The 21,265-nt window shown below is 49.7% G+C and overlaps 1 protein-coding gene and 1 non-coding gene across 2 annotated transcripts; one reads left to right on the top strand and one right to left on the bottom strand.

The window, feature by feature from the left end:
* Positions 1-803: 803 nt before the first annotated feature.
* Positions 804-13,516, bottom strand: ATP6V0C (ATPase H+ transporting V0 subunit c). Its single transcript, XM_005150660.3, has 3 exons — positions 13,163-13,516; positions 2,836-3,019; positions 804-1,638 (listed from the first exon to the last, which is right to left on the bottom strand). The coding sequence occupies exons 1-3, from the start codon at positions 13,236-13,238 to the stop codon at positions 1,434-1,436; spliced, it is 465 nt and encodes a 154-aa protein (XP_005150717.1). The 5' UTR covers positions 13,239-13,516; the 3' UTR covers positions 804-1,433.
* A 3,372-nt stretch (positions 13,517-16,888) lies between these two features.
* On the top strand, positions 16,889-16,995 carry LOC115946785 (U6 spliceosomal RNA). The gene has a single exon (XR_004080815.1). It is a non-coding gene; the product is annotated as a U6 spliceosomal RNA (small nuclear RNA).
* Positions 16,996-21,265: the final 4,270 nt, after the last annotated feature.

The raw sequence follows: 21,265 nt of genomic DNA, 5'->3' as shown, positions 1-21,265 counted from the left end.
TCAAGACAATTCAGATCAGGAATTTACACCACCTCCCCCCATTCCCCAGGCAAGGCTTCAGCAGATATCTGGAATTTTCCTTAAATCAGTTTACACCTCTATGTAGGCCAGGCATCAGCACTGTTAGCTGCCAGGAAAAGCCCCTTTGGAACCCAAAAGCCCACCCCAAAGCCAGGCTTACTGCAACAGGGTCTAGTGTTCTTCCTCTATGAGCTTCAGCATTGCTTTGCACCATTCATTGATCTCAGAACAAGGGGAGGTTGCCACAGGATTCACTAGCTGCTAAAGAAACTAGCTCAAATGTTCCTAATTTACAAGTTAAAAATAGGAGTTCTTGAATGCACCCATTTTGTTGATGAGTGCATTTGCTCAGGTACTTCAGAAGCAGTTGCTGCCAACAGAGCAGCTTTCCAAGCCAGCCAATTTTCTGCAGAGCCATCACAAGGACAAGTGTCTGATGATGGATGGCTCTTCAGCAGCTCCTGTTCCTTCTCAGTTGAAGCCTGCACCAGTTTGCTCAGGCCATGCTGCACAGCCCATTAACAGGGCATTACCACAACTCACCACTTAATCACTGTGAGCCCAGTCCCTGAGCAGCCTGGCATTCTTGCTTCCCCCAGCACTGCCCATGGGCAGCAGTTGGGAACAGCAGAGAAAGAGGGGCTAGGTCAGCAGCAATGAAAGCATCACTTCTGCTGGTGCCCAGTCACCTCAAGAACCTACCTCCCCATAATGAAGCCCTTCCCTCCTCTTCCTATAGGAGCATAAAAAAAACCCCCAAATCAGAGGCAGGACTAATTACAGCAGTGTAGTGAGGAAGTTTTATTTGGAAACATGGTTTAAGTTTGTAACCCAACACTGGGTGCACAACTGATGCCGGAGCATACGCAGTTACTACTGAAACACGGGAGTGTTTCGGACAATTGCTGTAATAAAACACGAGATTCCCATACTCCAATACCAGGATACTACAGCAATCTTTAGAATCAAAAGTTACATCCAAAGGAATTCTCTGCACTTACAATTGACCCCACAGTGTAATCTACCTATATATAAGATTAATATATATAGCATGGGAAATTGAAAATACTTGCTCCATAGATGTATGAACATGTCAAGTCTTTTATAAATAAACATCCAGTGAAGAGAAAAAAATTACATTTCTAGTTCATATTTATACATAAAGTACTAACAGCAGTGGGTGGAAAATTGCACACAGGCCACCCCAAGCCACACAGCAGGCTTGGAGCAGCCCATTCAATTTAATATTGAAGTACACACAGGACAAACAAGTCACTAACGTACATTGCGCATTTACAAGAGATCAACTACCAAATTGGGACAACTGTACACATTGGAGAGACCATTTTCATTCTGGAGCTTTTTGCTTGAAACGTGGATTTGTTACATCTCTTTACATCATACTGCAACGTTTACTTTGTGGAGAGGATAAGGGCAACAATGAGGCCATAGAGCCCCAAGACTTCAGCGAAGATCAGGATGAGGATCATGCCCACAAATAACCTGGGCTGCTGTGCTGTCCCCCGAACGCCTGCGTCACCCACAATGCCGATGGCAAAGCCAGCAGCCAGGCCACTGAGGCCCACACTCAAGCCAGCACCCAGCTGAAGAAAGCTCCTATGGGACAAGATGAAGAGTTTCAGTGTAAGCAACAGGACACCCAACCCTTTAGTTTCAGAGGAGCCTTTGGTTTGTTTTTTTCACTTTCTCCAAATGAACTAAGGTTTAATAATTAAATAGAAGGTCTTTCTGCAGGAAAAAGGTTCCCCACTCTTGAAGCAAGCACAGTGTATCTCACAAAGCACAGACTCCTACCTCTGATGCTTAAGAAACCCTAGGCAGCTATGCAAGATCTACAGCTGATACTCAACTGTGGCTCACACATTAAGCTCAGCTACTGCACCTGCAGCTCCCATGGCCCTCCAGCTCATCTGTAGCCACTCTGGTCAACAGCAGGCTTCATATACAGTAACGCCTGTCCTACAGGGCAGTGCAGCCTGTTGTTAATAACTGATTGTCTCCCACCTTTAGCAACCTTATTATACAGCACATCCAGGTGATCATTAGGGCTCTTGCACTGCATAGACAGGCATGGTCTGGTCTTCCAGGCAGGAGTACCTGAAGAGCAGTCCCTATTGGTATCTGACCTGGTAACTGCAAAGGAACACTTGCCCCTTGTTTCTTAGAACATGGCTTATTAGGCCAACCATACTGCTTATCAACTACAACATGCAGTGACACACCCAGATGTCTACAGTTAGGCCTCAGAAGCATTGTTTTATTCTGAGGTCTCAATCAAGCCAGTTCCAGCTATTCTCAGAAGCCAAGACAGGATTAAGTTTCAGACCGTAGCTGGTATAGAGGCCTGATATATGGCTTGAGGATTGACTTACCACCACATAAAGTAGCAAGCAATATTAATTCTTCAGTTGCATCTCCTAGGCAACAGGAGAACTATTTAGTCTGATTAGACAGTCCTGGAAAGACCTGTGTTTTCTAGGTCTAGAATCTGGCACCATGAAACAAGTGTAACCTATCCCAGTTCTACCTGCACACAGGTTCTTTCAAGCTATAAATTGCTGCATGGTCTCCTGCTGTGGGATGTCTGATCTGCAAGCTAACACTGCAGCACTACTACTGAGACTAAGGTATCAAGCAGGACAGTTGATATCAAGTCCATATTCCTCAGCCCACGTTAGGAGCATTTAGCACCAACCCCTTCCAGGGGTCTTGAGCAAAACCCACCCATTCAGCAGAATCAAACTACTGACAGAACCACCACCAAAGCAGAACTGACAAGACGCAGCAACTTACTTGAATAGCGTGATGGAAGGTGAGAGGGCATTGGCGATGAGTACGGCCACAACAAGGCCATAGATCGCTATAATACCCGCCATGACTACAGGGATGATGGACTTCATGATGAGCTCAGGCCTCATAACAGACATGGCTGCGATACCTGTGCCGCTCTTTGCTGTCCCATATGCAGCTCCCAAGGCTGGAAGAGAAAAAGTGTGTTAGACATCCTCAAGTATCATATCCCTCATTAGGCTGCAGCATCACAACAGTGAGGTCAGCAAAAGGAAGAATTGTGCAAAACCAGTGCAGCCACATGACTCAGTTATCAGCCAGGAACATTCCCCCACGGGACGAGGAAGTGAGAGTCCAGAGTCTCGTAGCAAGACCAGGCCAATAAAAGGTAGAGTTCAAACACTACTCTTAAGAGACTGTATTGTAGAGACTGTATCTAAGAGGATACATTCCCTAAGCCAGCTCTGCAGCAGGGTACACCCCACAGCAGATCTTCACTCCCTGCTTTGGGCAACAAAACCCCATGGTCCAAATCCAAACTCATTTCTTTAGGGTTTGTGCCCTCACAGAGCCAACACTACCAAGGCTCTACTCATGGACCCAGAGCAACACAGCAGAGCAGAACATAACCCAGCTGAAAGCCAGGTTTACAGTCACTGAACTTCGAGCCACTTGGGCTGAGTTCTCAGATGCACCCAATATTTAAAAAGTCACCTTCATGGGCCCTCCCCACAAAGCTCTCTGCCTATGCTTCAGCCTGGGGTTAAACACACAATGTCAGGTTTAGCAGACATACTGAGATAGCAGCAAACTCACTGTGTGTGGGTTGACCCTGGCTGGACACAAGGTGCCCCCCCCCAAGATGTTCTGTCACACCTGCTTCTCAGCAGGACACAGGAGAGAAAATGTGAAAGGCCAGGAGAAGACAGGGAGAGCTCACTCACCAACTACCATCAGAGGCAAACAAGACTCAACTTAGGGAAAATTTATTATCAGATCAGAATAGGCTAATGAGAAATAAAACTAGATCTTAAAACATCTTCCCCCCACCCCTCTTTCCCAGGCTTAACACCACTCCCAATTTTTCTGCCTCCTCCCTGCCAGCCACACAGGGAGATAGGGAATGGGGGGTTGTGGTCAGTTCATGACTCAGTGTTTCTTCTGCTCCTTACTCCTCAGGGGGAAGGATCTTCAACCCCCACTGCTCCACAGAAGAAAGTTCTCCATGAACTGCTCCAGCCTGAGTCCTTTGTATGGGCTGCAGTTCTCCGTGAACTATTCCAGTTTGGGTCCCTCCCACAGGGTGCAGTCCTCCAGGAACAGATGGCTCCAGTGTGGGTTTCTCATGAGGTTGCAGCCTCCTTGGGCATTTCCCTGCTCTGGCATGGGTTGCAGGGGAACAGCTTGTCTCACCACAAGCCTCCATGGGCTGCAGGGGGATCCCTGCCCTGGTGCCTAGAGCACCTCCTCCCTTCCTTGACTATCCTGGGTGTCTGCAGAGCCATTTCTCTCTTTCTCACTCCTCTCTGGCCAAAATTGCTGTTGCACATCCCCCTCTTCTTAAATACCTTATCCCAGAGAAACTGCCACCACTGCTGATGGGCTCAGCCTTGGCCCCAGCAGTGGGTCTGTCCTGGAGCCAGCTAGCCTTGGCTCCATCAGACACAGGGGAAGCTTCTAGCAGCTTGCCACAGAAGCCATGCCTGTATCCCTGCCGCTACCAAAACCTTGCCAAGCAAGCCCAACACTCACATATTACTGCTGCACTTCATTCCTTGGAGAACCTACACCTTCTCCACATGTCCATAGCCTCACCTGTGGAGGATTCAGGTCCAACCACTTGCTAACCCCACCAATGGAACTACAGAGTATGGCTTGTAAGTTATAGTGGACCACAACCACCCTCCCCCCCCAAGGTTTGCTTACCACCTGTGTAAACACTTGAGCATGGCAAGACCAACATAGGAATCCAAAGCCTGGTTTCCAAAGCAGAACATGGGCTTAGCACCTCCTTAAGACCTGCCAGGAGTCCCAAAGCACTACCACAAAAAGTAATTTGTCTTGAAACCGTTGTATTAAGAACTTCCACAAATAAATCATTCTTTGATTCTGAAGTATTTGAAAAGACCCCTTTCCTTCCAACCTGTTCTGGATTACTCAAGGAACTTTGGACTGTACCCACCATCACCCAGGAGATGCTATGCAGGTCAACAGCACCCAGGACTAGTAGCACTGCAAGGTCTGGGGAAGGCTCATCTTCTTTCCAGACACCACCATACTGATAGCCCTATTTAGCATGAAAATGCTCTTGGCCTGCTCTAAAAGGCTACTGGAGATTATTAAGACCACATTCATTTCACATATTTTTACTGCTTAAAGACCTACTATTTGAGTTTGTTCCACGCCACTTAACTATGGTTCCTACAAGGGAGAGCTGCTTGTTCCACAACGATCTGTGGCTGCCTTACAGCAGCATCCAAATGTGTGATGGTGCACCTTGACCAAAAGGTTGCTGAGAGGCATTCAAAGGGGTTTGGATATGGGCTTCATGCTTCCTGCTCAGCATTTATATAAAGCCTGCCTTTGAGCAGTCAAGAATGGGGGTAGTCCTCCCGCCTTTGCACCAAGAAACTGCAGAAGATTAACAAAGGTAACACCTCTGCACTAACACAAGACTCACTATCCAAAGCTCAGGTTTAGTTATAAGAGCTTGAAGGGGAAGCCTCATTATCAGCTACAAACTGGTTCTGTTCTAGAAAAGCTCTTGAACCCTGCCACTGAGGGCTGTTCAATGCCATTCAGAACCAGAATCCAGTTTAGCAGGAAGCCTGAGTCAAGAGCAAAGGACAAGTTTTACGTACAAATGCAAGCTGAGCCTGGAAACCAGCACACAGACTTAGCCAGCAATTATCAGTGACAGACCTGCTTAAGGGTCAAGCACTAGGAAGCCTAGAAAGAAATAATTAAATTGAATTAGGAACCTTTTCTGTTGGAGAAAGCATCTTCCAAGGACTGGAATTAGGTGGAATCAAGATTTGGGCAACCCGGACTCCTAGACTGGCTGTAACATCTAGCCGAATCCACTTCTCATCTTTCATAAACCCTCCCAGAAACAGAGGCTCATGAGGGAAGTTCACTATTTAAAATTAGATCAGTCATTACTTCCTCCTGGTCTGCAGTTAAAGGTGTTGCAATTAACCCTGATGGATTATAGAAACTGATTTTGTAATCCCATGTATGGAAAGCCAGCATGCACAAGCTTCTGGGAGGGTCGGATCAGCACAAGTTTGACAATTCCCCAATATTAAGTCCCAATTCTAGGGAACAGGAAAGAACTTATGCCTCAGACTTGGTCTGGAAACATGAACATATCAAGTCTACATAGAGTCTGTGGCAGCTAGCTTTCACAAGACAGTTTCAAATGGCACTGAAGGCCTATTACACTCCCACTGGCTGACAGTCTACACAAGTGCTACACAAGCAGCTCCAGAGCTTGGAACATCTGCTCCCATAAACTCTCTATCAGCATCCTGACCAACAGGCTTACCCTGGGTCATCTGCAGCCACATCTCACCATCTTACAAGGCAGCATGTCTTGCGCTGCTCTGCACTAGTGTGGGAAGTTCTCCCTTCACCCCAGTGTTACAATGTCCCCTTCCCACCATAACCCAAGGATCTAATGTCACAGTTGTCCAGCACTTCAGTCAATCCTCCTGCACATCTCAACTCGTACCTCTTGGCAGCTGTGAACATTTGAAGCACATATGCTACATCTAAATACTCCAGATCAGATGGAAAGGCATGTTTTCCAAAACCTTCTCAGTGAACAGGGTTTGAAGAGATCTATGCAGAAGACAGCAAGACTCCATGTATCATACAGCTCCACTTCAAACATACAGATGAATATAGCTGCAACATTTAAAGCACACAGAGCCATCATAACACCCACCTGGCACCTGGAAAAGCATGTTGCCTACTTTGCTGTATCACAGAGGGAAGCCATCTCAGTCTATGTCCAGGAACTATGCCATTTATCAGTTCAGTGGTGTTATAGGACAGAAAAGTTGCTTTACACATCATTCAAGACCACCTACTCTCAGTAAGCCTGTTTCAAAGGTTAACTTGATTTTGAAATACTTCTGCAGAGTAACTTTGAGCTCAGAAGGCAAAGGTGCTTTAGTACTGCTCCTGGGAGCAAAACACACTCCCTCCGGGCTGTGGAGGTGCTACCTGGTGCCTCTCATGGCAGGTATACTCTGTTAGTCATAAGTGGTAGCAGAGGTAGTATAGCTGTGCAGCTTCAATATGAACTAGAAAGTAATTTGCCATGTAGGCTTCAGTAAGGACTGAAGACTAGTTGTAGTCTTGCCACTGCCAGGACTTTCAGTAGAGCTTTGTCTCTGATACTCACTATCAGCACTTGAACAGTCTACTGTTTATATCAAGTGCCAGTATTAGGACCAGTCTTTCACAGCTGTAGTTAGTCCTCAGTAAGGTCATGAACCAAGAACTTTAATCTTGCAACTAAATTCGTTGCAAGTCACCTCACACGACACTTCCCCAGTACAGAGAGGCTGTTACCAAAGCCTTGCATTCACACTACAAAGCTCTGCAGGCAGATGTCCACCTCCGGACAGTGACCACATCAGTGACCAGGGAGACATTTGCACAGATGTAGTTTTAGCAGTTGCAATCCATTCAGACATTTTCAGCCCAGGAACACAGAGGTTCAGAACTAGCCACACACCCTGACAGCATTTGGTCCATTCAGAGGCAGTGATTCCCTGTGTCCCACCATGGAGGAGCAGGTTTTCACACTGCAATAGGTGGAATATCTCCAAGGCATTAATATGCTGAATCTCCCTGCATTAGGAAGTGAGCTGGTAACAAGCCAAAGTTTCAGTTAAGATACCATGGGTTACCATCACAGCAAGTACATTCTTGGTAAGTACTTACACCTGGAGTATTTTATAATTAATCCATTATCAAATGGACTGACCCCTGCACAACTGGCATCAACTCACCTCAGCACCTGTTCACCCTTGTTCTTAACTGGCTGGAGAACTGCTGGAGGCAAAATCAAAGTCAAGTGCAGTTCTCGCTTTGCCATGCCAGAAATTTGAGCATTTTTCAAGAAACGGGTTGCTCCCCACTGGTGTTCTAAGGTCTCACCCACCCCACAAAACACAAACACAGCTCTGCCTCAGATGACAGTAATGGATATGCCACAGCTGCCTTGGAAGAATCCTGCTGCTATGCCCAGTTGCATCTCCACAGGAGAGAGCCACATCAATGGACTGTATCTGGAGTCTATGCAAATTCAGACCACACTGACTGAAGTCCCAGACTGATAACTGTAGGAGGTAAAGTAGATAAGCTGCCTTTCAGGAAGCTGCAAATGTTTAGTAAGACACCTGTGCCAGGCCATAGGACAGCATGTTTTTCGTTCTTCCCTCATGTTATGAGAGTGTGAGGGGTTCAAACAAACCCTGCGCTCCACTTCAGTGAACTGGAGAACGAAGCCTACTAGCTCTCCAGGAAGCTGCTGCAACAGCAGCAACCCAAAGAGTTACCAGTCAAGTGTTCAAGCAGCTGGGGCTACTGCAACTGGTGCAACACAGCACAAGAAGTCAATTATTTTTAAAATTATGTCAAGGCTGCACTTTACCCCATGGAATACAGGCTTGCTCTTCTGCAAGCAGCAAAGTCTAGTCACTTGTTACTTATCCTTTATCACCATACACACTCCCTGCAATCTTAAAGAGGATGCTTTTCATAGACTGGGTGGACCCCAGCTAGGGAACATGAGCTCCAGGTCCTGACTAGCAGAATAGTTTGTTACACCAGTTAGCAGGAGCCCTCTTCACCTGGTAGGTGTAGCAGCAGCTTACGCCACACACCAACAGGCATCCACAGCTAAGCTGCCTCATTTCTAAGGTGAGGGAAAGCTGAAGCCAGACTGCAATCAGCAGGCACTCCAGGGCCAGACCAGCCTGACCCACAGCCTCATGCTCACAGGATCCACAGCCCAAAGGAAGAGAGTTCATCAAGCTTTACTGCTTGTGAGGACAGCAAGCAGGTGGAAGCATGCACTGCCATGAAACAATTATTTCAAGCATCACCCAACAGCCTGATCAGGCTGGAAAGCTTCTCAGCTTGCAACCACTGCTGGAAATCAGTCTAATTCTGGACAGATTGAAAAGGCTAGTTTTAGGAAGGGGAAAAGGTAAGCTAAGAGGTCCTGAGGCAGCTGGCATCCATCTCCACTACTTCAATGAATGTTCCCATCAGAGAGGAAGAACCTGCAGACTCTGTAGTCTATAGCAACTTCATGGTGAGAGAGAGTCCCACCAGGTACACCTGAAAGCCACAGTACAAACAGCAGCATAAGTTAACCAGTGTCTGATATATTGATGCTCAATCTGGTTTTCAGATTTTCAAAGCTAGCATTCACAGAGTGGAAATGATGGCTTTGTTGAGATGTCTTCCCTTAACTGAGCTGTACAAATACTGCCCATCTGGTTCACTTCTGTTACAACAGTTGTCCAAACTGTCCACTAATTTACCTGCTAAGGATGAATGTTTAAGCTAGTCTCTATCGTAGGCAGTCTGGTAGCAAAAACATCTGACCCACTGAGTTTTCCTGCCCACACCACAGTGCCCTTGAAGCATCTGGATCAAAAGACTACCTTGAGCTACACTATTCTGCCAACATTTTCACTTGCAAGTTATAGCTGAGGAAGCTGCAGACTCCTTTTCAGACATGGTCTACATCCTACAACAATGTAGAACAAGCAGCTCTCCTCTCTACCTCCTCCTCATGCCTCAAGAGACAGTATTTCAGGAAGCACATGTCATTTGCCTTTAAGGGTGCAAGTTGTTTATAGTCACGATGCCTTCTAGAAGGAGACTGCACAAGGCTGCTGGCTGCATCAAGCTACATGTTCTGTGCCAGCAGTTTCACCCTTACTAGCTAAACACCTGCTATGCTATCTGAAGCTCTAGCCTAAAAGTATCATTTTATTAGATCTGCATCAAAAAAGACAGAGGACTAACCTCAGCACTGCTGGCTAGAGTTCTCTTCATTAGCAGTCTTCCAGATGCTAGACAGTGAAACAGTACAGAAAGCACTGAATGCCCATCCAGAGCGCAAGTATAAGTAAACTCCTTGCCCCACCACAGTGGGGTTTGTCTGGCACAGCTCTGCAATAGAGCAGACAGGCAGCTCTGCCTAGCACCACACTTCTCCATTTGGCACACTGCAGTTGCATGGAAAAGCTGCAACAATTTGATCACTAAACAGCACTTGACACTGAGCCAGCCACATGTTTTACACATAGGAAATAAAGGAACTTTAGCTATCAGAACAGGCTGTATCAGCAAATAAATAAGCAGACACAGAGATAGCCAAGGTCACAGCAGCCTGCTTCAGTCCTTCTAGCTGTCATCAGTACTAGCTGACCAGAACAAGTTCCACTATCTATCTACCATCAGCAGTTAATGTTCAAACATCAAACAGTACTGCATAAAGTCACTTGTTTTCACATCAAACTAGCCTGGACAGTATCGAACTTAAACATGTTTACTAGAAACAGCACTCAGAACTACAAGCTCCACCAGAACCTGATCTTTGGATACAGCATGAGTCAGGCATGATCACTGCATTAACACTGATCCAGTACAATTTTAGATACTTTTGTACTCCTTGGCCAGACTTTGCTGCTTATTCTAAGCCTGGCTGTTTTTTTTAACAAGAAATGTTATACTAGCATCAGAACACTCCATAGCATCACGCCGCTATTAGGGGAGCTACATGACACTGCAAGTTTTAGTTTATGTTACACTGATACATCTGCCATACTGTCTTAAAAGCCCAAGCTGCTTCATTTAAGCAGTTCAGTATGTTCACAGATAAGACGTAATTCTGAATCAGCAGTATCTATAACCTGTTGTCCAGTGACCAAACTCATCAGATGCTCTTAGGCTGTAGCAGGAGACTAGTTTTATGGCTCAAACCTGCTGGTGCTAGACCATCTGCCACAGACTGGACAGAGCCTTGGATGACATGGTCTTGTCTGAGATGTTCCTGTCCATGGCATGGGTTTGGAACTAAATGATCTTAAGGTCCTTTCCAACCCTAACTGTTCTTGTCATTCTATGATTCTACATCAAAGACTAGTCCTTTATCAGCAGTGACAGGACAGTTACCAAACCCTTCACTAATACAACTTAAGCACTCACCCAAACCCTTTAACTTGCAACCTCACAGTACTGTGCTATCAAACCCATTTATCATGCTAAAAAACATGCTAAGCTCCCAGAAAACACCTTGCTTCAAGTTGAGCCATGCCAAACAACACTCTCCTATTAAAATGCTGACTCAAGTTTGCATCCCTCATTGAAGGACTGAAGCAAGCTTGCAGATCACAGAACCAGTATCTGAAAGGCCATGCAGCCATGTTCTTTTGCTTCTGAGCTCAGCTTTGCTACAGGAATCTAGTGGTTTCTTCCTCAGGAAGGAAGCTCAGTATTTAGGACCTTAATCACTGCTATTTTGCAAGAAGTAGTGATCTGCTGACCTTCTTTGCAAAAAGCAAGTAGGCCTTAGTCCTCCACTACCTTCATTAGCCAAGAGGCAGGCAGGCAGGTCTGTAGCCCCAGCACTGGTTCCTGCAGCATCCCAGCCATCCTGTTTTCAGGGGAGTCCCTAGCTGTCAAGGGACTGCAAGTACAGTGTTTGAGCTCTGAGATGGCAGGCCACTAAGTGCCCCCAGCACAGGACATCTGTATCCCACCACTAGGTGGAACCTGAGCAAGACTAAACACAGCCCATCAGGTTTGGTTTTATGCTTTCCTTTTAAATATTAAAGCCATGAACACAGCTCATGTGAAACCAGTGAGTGGTGCCAACCCCAGCAGAGCTAGACTACTTCCTCCTAAACACCAGTTTTAATCCACTGTCTACTCAGCCATTTACACAATTTCATTTACCACGCTGATTAAGCAAGAGCAGCTTCCACAAACTTGCCTTGCATTCTGAGCTGCCATCTCAGAAGCTACTTCAACCTAATGAGACTCCAGGCACACAACAGCCATATGCAACTTGAGCCACAGCCAATTCAACACTTTAGTGCTCTGAATCCTCAACTGGAAGCCAAATTATACAGCAGATGAAGACAAGTCAGTGTGCTTATGCACAGAAACACTAGATAAATCTTCAGAAGATAGAATCAGACCAACTCCAAGCTGGATAGGGCTTGGGGCAACCTGGTCTAGCAGAAGGTGGCAGGTGGTTAGAACTGGATGAGCTTTAAGGTCCCTTCCAACCCAAACCATCTGTGATTCTGTGATTCCCAGCTCTGGTATTCCTAGTTACAGCAAGACTTGCATTGGGGAAAAAACCTAGCTGAAGCCTTCCCATGTTACCTCCTAAACAGAACAGCAGCTGTGCACCTATGGGGACACAGTGAGTCAGGAATAGCAGAGGTTTTCTGCAGAAGGCTTGCTCAGGCTGCAAGAGGGAGACAAGGCACCATATAATGGTCTCCCTGGTGTAAAATGGCATATAAGTGATCCTCAAGAGGGTGAGAAGGATACTGCAGGATGACCCAGTTTACTCCAAGCCGAAGCTCAATGACTTCAGATGCAGACGACGGCCACTAAAGAGGAGCTTTCCCTTTCCAGCATTTCAAAGTCTCCCATTTTAAAGGGAAGGCCAGGAGCCTACCGGTTCATTGTAATGCCGTTAACACTTCTAACACTGACTTCATTCCTAAACCACCTGCACATTCCAGTTTCAATCCCATTAGCAACCAGTCTCACATTACCCGAGGAATGCTTCACAAAGCAACTGTACAATGGGGGCCAGACCGTGCTTTGCCTGCCCGGGAAGCTGCAGCGGCTGCTCCCATGGACGACCACGGCAGAGCTGCGCCCCACGGCGGCCCCTCGCTCCCCGTGCGGATGAGCGCGGGCACGAACGGGGGTGCGGGGGTGGTCACGACAGCTCCTGAGGGGCCGGTCCGCGAGGCGCCGCCGCAGTCACGGGGTGGGGGGGGGGAAGGGAATGGCTCCGCCAGCAGTACGCGCCGCGGTGACGTCACCTAAGCAGACCCGAGCCCTGGTAGCCCGGATGGAGGGCCGGAGGGGGCGATCCCCGTGGCCGCCACCGCCCCCCGAGGCCAGGGAGCCGGGCTTAGCACGGGGGACCTCGCCCCGCCGGGGGATGGAGAGGAAGGAGAAAGCGGTGTCCCTCCCGCAAGCCCCCATCCCTCCTTCCATGCCACTCTGGTCCCCGCCACCCTCTTCCCGGAGTTCGACGGGTGCTCACCGCTAAAGACCATGGCGGCCGAGGCGCCCATCACGGCGAAGAAGGAGGCGTACTCGGGGCTGGAGCCGGACGACATGGCTGCGCGAGCCGGGCTGGACCAAAGCGAGGCGCCGCTGGGAGCAGGAGCGCAATAGGGGGGGAAGGCGGAAGGCTCCGCCGCGGCGCCGCTCCTCCGCGGGCAGCGCTCGGTTACGAAATGGCGGAGGCGAAGAGTGCGCGGCGGGGAAGGAGGAGCTGGGGCGGGCAGTGCTCGAAGCTTCGTACCAATACAGCAGCGATGGCGCGGGCGCTGCACCCTAAGTACTGCCTCCGCAGGACAAAATGGCGGCGGCCCGCCCGTCACGTGACCCTCGCATACCGCCCCCGCCTGTCCAACCCTCGGCTACCACCACGAGGGAGCAGCTGAGGGGGACATCCCCACCATCTCGTTTACCCTCCCGCCGTACCCAAATCCTGCGGCGGGCCTCGACCCCGGAAAAGAGCGGGACCCACTCTTCCTTAGCGCCCCATGTCGCGACAGGGGCACTTGGCCCCGCCGGCTCCCTCCCACTCTGCTTCTCTCCACTCGCTCTCCCCTCCTTTCTGCCCCGGTGGTTCAGTCCCGCCAAGTGGCCGCAGCCCGCGGAGCATGATTCAGCGCTCCTTAGCATAAGGGGCGTGTTCATGTCGCGGCCCCGCCCCCGCGGCAGCGAGTTCTTCCGAGCCGGGTTTGGTCCGCGTCCGGTCGCTGCGGTGCCATAAGCCATAAACCATAAGCCACCGTTCCGGGGCCGGTCCCGAGCCGTGTCCGGTAACTCTGCTATGGCATGAACCGGAATCCCCGCTCCCGTGGCGGGCCTCGGCCCCGGGAATGAGTGGGACCCGCTCCTCCCTCAGCGCCCCATGTCTTGACAGGGGCGCTTGGCTGCGACGGCCCCTCCGATCTGCTCGTCTCCACTCGCTCAGTCCCGTCAGCCACCCTTCCCGGGCAGGTCCCGGCCCTTGTCCGCCCGCCGCTGCTGCCATATCTCCCACTGTATGTCTTCCTTCGCACGAACTGTGTCCCATTGCCGTGTCCTGTGCTCAGATGCCACGATCCCTTGGTGTGTGCCACATGCCACATCCCTTGTGCCCTGTCCGTGTTGTGTCCCACGTACCCCGTCCCCTATGCTGTGTTGATGCCGTGGGCACCCGAAGGGGTGTAGCTGTGCACGTGGGCCCGGCTTCCGTGGGGTCCCCTCTGGGGGCTTTGCCCTCTGCACCCCATCTACTTTCTGAGTCTGCTCCCGGTGCTCTCCATCTCCCCCTGCTCACCCCAGTGTGTTTCCTGCACCCCGAAGTGTCAGCCAGTGCTTCTGGCCCGTCTTTCCCCAGGGCTCGAGGGGAAGGGATGGGCTGGTCTAAACTACAGGGTCATCGCACAATGGGCACTGTCACCCACCGCCCGCTGCAGACAGAATGCAGGCAACACCCCAGCCTGAAACATCCCAGAGATCTTACTACAGCCCATCCTAGAAGGGTGACTGATGCCATTTCAGTTACCCAGGGACTCTAGGAACAAATCCACATTAATTCTGGATTTGGGGTGCCCATGAGCAGTTGTCAGCGCCTGCTTTGGCTGCTGCCACAAATCCTGCCCATCTTCTGACATCTTCATTAACTGAAATATCAGATCTCTCACCTGTCTCCTCCCACTGTTTCCACTCTTCTGGGCATCTCAGCCCTGTCCAGGCTCTCAAGGAAGGGGAGAACAGGGTTTAAATCCTGCTTGGCAGATCCCCTGCCTGCCAGGGGAGCACAAGCAGCCCCAGTGCTGTGCAGGCAGTGGTGGTGACACTCACTGGGCACCAGCACCAGGACACGATAGCTCCATAGAGGAGATGGGCTCTGCGCAGGCTCTGTACAGTTCAGCACATGGCCAGTGGCAGGGACTGGCTGTGAGCACGGAGTTGATACGGGGGGGGGGGGGGGGGGGGGGGGGGGGGAGAGGAGAGAGCTGTGGGGCACTTCTGGGGTTCAGAGCCTCAGAGGAGGGTCCTGTCCTGTGCCCTGACAGAGGTGGGCACTGGCTGTGGGCCCCATGTGTGGAGCACACCACCACTAAACTATCACCATCATCACTGCCACTGCTGCCACTGCCATCTCCACTGCCACCAGCATCACCAGCATCACTGCCACCAGCACTGCTGCTGCTACCATCACCACTGCCACCAGCATCATCATCATCATCACTGCCATCATCACCATCATTGCCACCACTACCATCTCCACCACCAACATGCTGCTTTTCTTGCAGAGTTGCACCCTAGGGGGGGTAGTTTGTCAGCATGTGACTATCATAGCTGCTATAGAGGTGGCTGTTACTGCTGATGAGTGATTCCAGCAGCCCCAGCCAATGCCAGGAAGCCTTTCACCAGGGTGGGGACATCCCTGCCCCAGGGATCTAGAGCAATTGCTAGTTGGGTGAATTTCCCATCCCTCAGTGCTAGTGACATTGGCAGTTGTTCACGTTTGGGCTGGTGAGGGTGCAGGGACCAGCAGTGCCTCATTCCACCTGTCACATCGAGGTCTGTGAGGCCACTGCCTGCTTAGGCTTTGCCAGGCTGCATCACTGCCAGCCCTCACCAAGAGCATCTCCCCAAACATTGTGCCCAACCTGGCTGTGGTGAAGGGTTCCTGCAGGCACCCCAGGCAGAGGGTGACAGGGCTGACATCCTGTCTGCCAGCAGGGATGAGCCCAGTCATTTGCTCCCATAGGATATATCCATGAAGCCGCTGTGTGGCTGTGTGGTGGGTGCTGACATACTGCTGGGTGAGGGCTTCGAAGCCCTAAGGGCAGCTGTGGAATGGGTCAACTCCCTGTCCTGACAGGCAGCCACCCCCAGCAAACAAAGAGCTTTCTGTAGCTGTGGACTCACGAGTTGTGGCGGCGATGGTGCTCCTGAGACGCTGTGTCTGCAGCAGGGACCCCCCAGGGCCCAGCTTCCCTCTTTCACCCTTTGGAGCTGGGATGGCAGGAGCATGCCCCAGTGCTATGGCCAAAAACCAAAATCCTGAGGGTCTTGCCACCACTCTGGAGTGACCACTTGGAACAACCTGGTCTAATGAAAGGTGTCCCTGCCCATGGCAGGGGGTTGGAACTGGATGAGCTTCAAGGTCCCTTCCAACCCAAACAAGTCTGGGATTCTGTGATTCTATGATCGTGACTGACAGAGGGACCATAGAATCACAGAATCATAGAATAGTTAGGGTTGGAAAGGACCTTAAGATCATCAACTTCCAACCCTCCTGCCATGGGCAGGGACATCTCACACTAAACCATATCACCCAAGGCTTCATCCAGCCTGTCCTTGAACACTGCCAGGGATGGAGCATTCACAACCTCCCTGGGCAACCCATTCCAGTGCCTCACCACCCTCACAGTAAAGAATTTCTTCCTTATATCCAATCTAAACCTCTGCTGTTTAAGTTTCAACCCGTTACCCCTTGTCCTTTCACTACAGTCACTAATGAATAGTCCCTCACCAGTATCCCTATAGGCCCCCTTCAGATACTGGAAGGCTGCTATGAGGTCTCCACACAGCCTTCTCTTCTCCAGGCTGAACAGACCCAACTTTCTCAGCCTGTCTTCATATGGGAGGTGCTCCAGTCCCCTGATCATCCTCATGTCCTCCTGTGCACTTGTTCCAACAGTTCCATGTCCTTTTTATGTTGATAGCACCAGAACTGCACACAATACTCCAAGTGGTGCTTGCTTCAGCAGCACATATACTAAAATTGGAACAATACAGAGAAGATTAGCATGGCCCCTGTGCAAGGATGACATGCAAATTCGTGAAGTGTTCCATACTTTTTAGGCCAGGTTGGATGAAGCCTTGGGTGATATGGTTTAGTGTGAGGTGTCCCTGCCCATGGTAGGGGGGTTGGAACTGGATTATCTTAAGGTCCTTTCCAACCCTAACTATTCTATGATTCTATGGCTTTCTGGGCTGCAAGCTCAGACTGAAGCTGGCTCATGTTCATTTTCTCATCAACCAACACCCTCAAGTCCTTTTCCGCAGGGCTGCTCTGAATCTATTCTCTGCCCAACCTGTAGCTGTGCCTGGGATTGCTCTGACCCAGGTGTAGGACCTTACACTTGTCATGGTTAAACTTCATGAGGTTGGCATCAGCCCACCTCACAAGTGTGTCAAGGTCACTCTGGATGGCATTCCTTCCCTCCAGTGTATCAACCAAACCACACAGCTTGGTGTCATCAGCAAACTTGCTGAGGGCACACTCAAATCCCCTGTCCATGTCACCAACAAAGATGTTAAACAAGACCGGTCCCAACACCGATCCCTGAGGAGCATTACTCGTTACTGGTCGCCAGCCAAACATTGAGCCATTGACCACAACTCTTTGCATGCAGCCATCCAGCCAGTTCTTTATCCACTGAGTGGTCCATCTATCAAATTGATGTCTCTCCAATTTAGAGACAAGGATGTCATGTGGGACAGTGTCGAATGCTTTGCACAAGTCCAGGTAGATGACGTCAGCTGCTCCACCCCTGTCCATCAGTTCCATAGTCCCATCACAGAAGGCCACCAAATTGGTCAGGCAGGATTTCCCCTTAGTGAAGCCACACTGGCTGTCACCAACCACCTTGTTGTTTTTCATGTGCCCTAGCATGCCTTCCAAGAGAATCTGCTCCCAGATTTTGCAGGCACAGAGGTGAGACTGACTGGTCTGTAATTCCCCGGGTCATCCATTTTCCCCTTCTTGAAAATGGGGGTTATATTTCCCTTTTTCCAGTCATTGGGAACTTCACCTGACTGCCATGATTTTTCAAATATGATGAACAGTAGCTTTGCAACTTCATTCGCCAGCTCCTTCAGGACCCGAGGATGGATTTCATCAGGTCCCATTGACTTGTGTACATTCAGTTTCTTAAGATGATCTTGAACCAAGTCGTCTCCCACAGTGGGCCCAAGGTCTTCATTCTCACAGTCCCTGCATCTGCCTTCCAAGCCTTGGATGGTGTGGTTGGAGCATTTGCCAGTGAAGTCTGAGGCAAAGAAGTCATTGAGAACCTCAGCCTTCTCCAAATCCTGTGTAGCCAGTTCTCCTGATAGCTTCCAGAGAGGGCCCATGATGTCCCTAGTCTGTTTTTTAGCCACTACATACCTATAGAATCCCTTCCTTTTATCTTTCACATTCCTAGCCAAGTTTAATTCTAACTGGGCCTTAGCTTTCCTAACCCGGTCCCTAACTTCCCAGACAACATCCCTGTATTCATCCCAGGCCACCTGTCCTTGCTTCCACCTTTTATAAGCCTCTTTTTTCCTGTGACATTTTCTCAGCAGCTCCTTATCCACCCAAAGGGGGCCTCCTGGCCCTCCTGCTGCACTTCCTTCTAGCCAAGCATCCTCCTGTGGAGCCTGATGAGCCTTGCTGGTTGTCCCAGGTAACGGGGGAGTGGGTGGACATGAGGATGCATGAAGCCCAGGTGGACCAGAGGGGAAGGACTCTTTGGATGTTGATGACTCCATGTGTCACCATGTCTGGATCCCTGCGTTGCCCAGCTGCCAGGTGAGCTGAGGGGTTCCTCAGGAGTAATTTCATAGAATCATGGAAACATGCAATGGTTGGGTTGGATTGAACCTTAAAGCTTATCCAGTCCCAATCCCCTGCCACAGGCAGGGACACTTTCCACCAGACCAGGTTGCTCCAAGCCCTGTCCAACCTGGCCTTGAACACTGCCAGGGATGGGGCAGCCACAGCTTCTCTGGGCACCCTGTGCCAGCGCCTCAGCACCCTCACAGGGAAGAACTTCTGCCTAAGAGCTCATCTCAGTCTCCCCTCTGTCAGGTTAAAGCCATTCCCCCTTGTCCTGTCCCTACAGGCCCTTGTCCAAAGCCCCTCTCCAGGTTTCTTGTAGCCCCTTTAGGCACTGGAGCTGCTCTAAGGTCTCCCCTTAAGGAGCCTTCTCTTGTCCAGGCTGAATAAGCCCAGCTCTCTCAGCCTGGCTCCAGTGCCCTCAGATAATTTTCATGCCTTCTGATAATTTTTATGCTATTAAATCCCTTTTGCACTCACATTGTTTAAACCCCCGGTATTTCCATCAGTAACAGCTCCTGCAGCTGGTCTCCTGGCCTGTGCAGGCACTGGTGTGATAGTGAAACAAGGGGAATACAAAATCACAAAATGGAATATATAAACCTTTAGAATTAGTTTTAAGCAATGTTAAATTTGATGGCTTTGTAACAGTAGCAATGGAAAATTACTGAGGTGCATGGTACATAGGAAAAAAAGTGGAGTACAGCTAGAGAACATACTGGCACAAGATAAATAGTTATAGTTGATGTTGTTTTAAGAAAAACAGTCTAGAAGAACAGGACACAGGAATAAGGAGTATCTGGGATTAGCAGGTGTCTAGGATGGGTTACAGTTAAACTTACTGATAAGTAGGAGGATAGGAGGATTATTATGTCTCTGGTGCAAACGAACCAATTAAACTGGTATAAGCATCTACTGCACGTGCTTCAAAGGCTGCCAGAAGTGATAAACACTGTTAGAAGAAGTAAACGACCCTCAGAGACCACCACTGCATTTTTGTATGCATGCGGGGAACTTTCTGGAAAATAACGTAATCCATACATAGCCCCATGAATATGTATGTATGCCCAGGGACTGTATAAGGACGGCTTGTGTAGCAATAGTGGGACACACGTTAGGAGGAGCTATCCCCCATGTCTCCCGGTGCCGCAATAATGAATACCTGCTTGTCAACTTTGTTGGCAAGTTTGTTCCTGGAGTTTTCTCCGAATCAATGGGCACCACTCTCCTGGGGTCTCTCGCATCCTGCTCCCCAAAGCCAGGTCGCTCTGCCCCCATGTGTGCTACTCGCCATCCAAATCCCGAGGATGCCCCCACCGCCACCGCACAGCAGGGTCACCCCACGCTCTCTTGGCAGAGCTGCTTCAGCTGGCTGAAGTGAAGGGATGCTTTCTTCTTCAGGGAAGGAATAAAAGGAAGGAAAAAATGCAGTGCTAAACTGGGAGGTGAAGGCAGCATCACAGGCAAAGAGCCAGAAACCCAGATACAGAAGAACCCAAATTACTGTTCTTACAGCAACTCGCGCTCTCCCTCCTCACTGCCCTCAGCACATCAGGCAGGTGCTTCCCAGGCTGCCACCAGTCACTGTAGGTTTGTCATCTCCAGCTCTGCCTTTCATTTTGGGCTGGACTAACCCTGCTCCATGAGTGTGCTTGGTGGCATTGCGTGCCACAGCACCCAGTGCAGCTCAAGAGTGACTTTAGGTTGTCTCACCAACATCACATGGCTGGAGCCAGAGGGCTGGGGACACTGCTTCCTGGCTCCTTCCTGCTCCCCACGTGCCTAGGGTGACACCACCTCCAGGAGGTCAGGATCTCCAGTGGTTTGTGAGCAAGGTTTCTCTTGCTCTACTTGGGTCTCAACGAGCTGGTGTCTACCCTGAGCTGTTAACTCCTAATCTGGGACACTACTTGGCACTAGACTTCCTGATGAGGCAAATTAGGAGCTTTCTGTTCCATTTAGCTCTATTCTGTTCTATTCTAGTTCACTGTAATTCTACTCCATCCTGTCCCATTCTTTTCAACTCTAATCTAATCTAATCTAATCTAATCCCTTTGCTTTCTCATCTTCCTGTCCTGATGCTGATCCTGATCCTCTGATCTTCCCCTTTTCCAAGCCATGCTCATGGGGGGATGCAGCTGAGAGATCATCCTTGTTTCTACAGTTTCTTCAGTTCCAGGAGACAGCGCAGAAAAAAGCTTCCACTGACATGTCCTGTCCAGGACCACATGCTGCATGTTGGCTGATCTCCTCCATCCTCCCCTCCATGGGGCATCTGTGCCTGGAGCTCAGCACTCAGCCAGCAGCTGGGATCAGCCAGGGCTTCCCACAAGGAGGTTCTGCCCAGGGTTTGAAAATAGCATTTATTTTTTCTGGTTACCATAGTTACTCTTGGAAGTCTCACAGCGCCACTTGTGCTGCTTGGCTGAGTGATTGTCTCCAACATAGCACGGCAGGATGGTTTTATTGCCCAATGGATGCATCAGCATAGCAGGTATTCCAGGGATGTTGGGAGAGCGCTGTGTG

This window comes from Melopsittacus undulatus, chromosome 8 (genome assembly GCF_012275295.1).
Source record: "Melopsittacus undulatus isolate bMelUnd1 chromosome 8, bMelUnd1.mat.Z, whole genome shotgun sequence".
In the NCBI taxonomy this organism is placed as follows: domain Eukaryota; kingdom Metazoa; phylum Chordata; class Aves; order Psittaciformes; family Psittaculidae; genus Melopsittacus; species Melopsittacus undulatus.
The sequence above is the reverse complement of the archived record's forward strand: the minus strand, read 5'-3'. Positions and strand labels throughout refer to the sequence as shown.

Bases quoted from the DNA above. Each gene is read 5' to 3' on its own strand.
- ATP6V0C (XM_005150660.3), bottom strand. From the start codon at position 13,238: ATGTCGTCCGGCTCCAGCCCCGAGTACGCCTCCTTCTTCGCCGTGATG. The intron at 3,020-13,162 runs GTGAGCACCCGT...TTTCTCTTCCAG, and splicing joins GGCCGCCATGGTCTTTAGCG to CCTTGGGAGCTGCATATGGG. The intron at 1,639-2,835 runs GTAAGTTGCTGC...CTTGTCCCATAG, and splicing joins CCTTCCATCACGCTATTCAA to GAGCTTTCTTCAGCTGGGTG.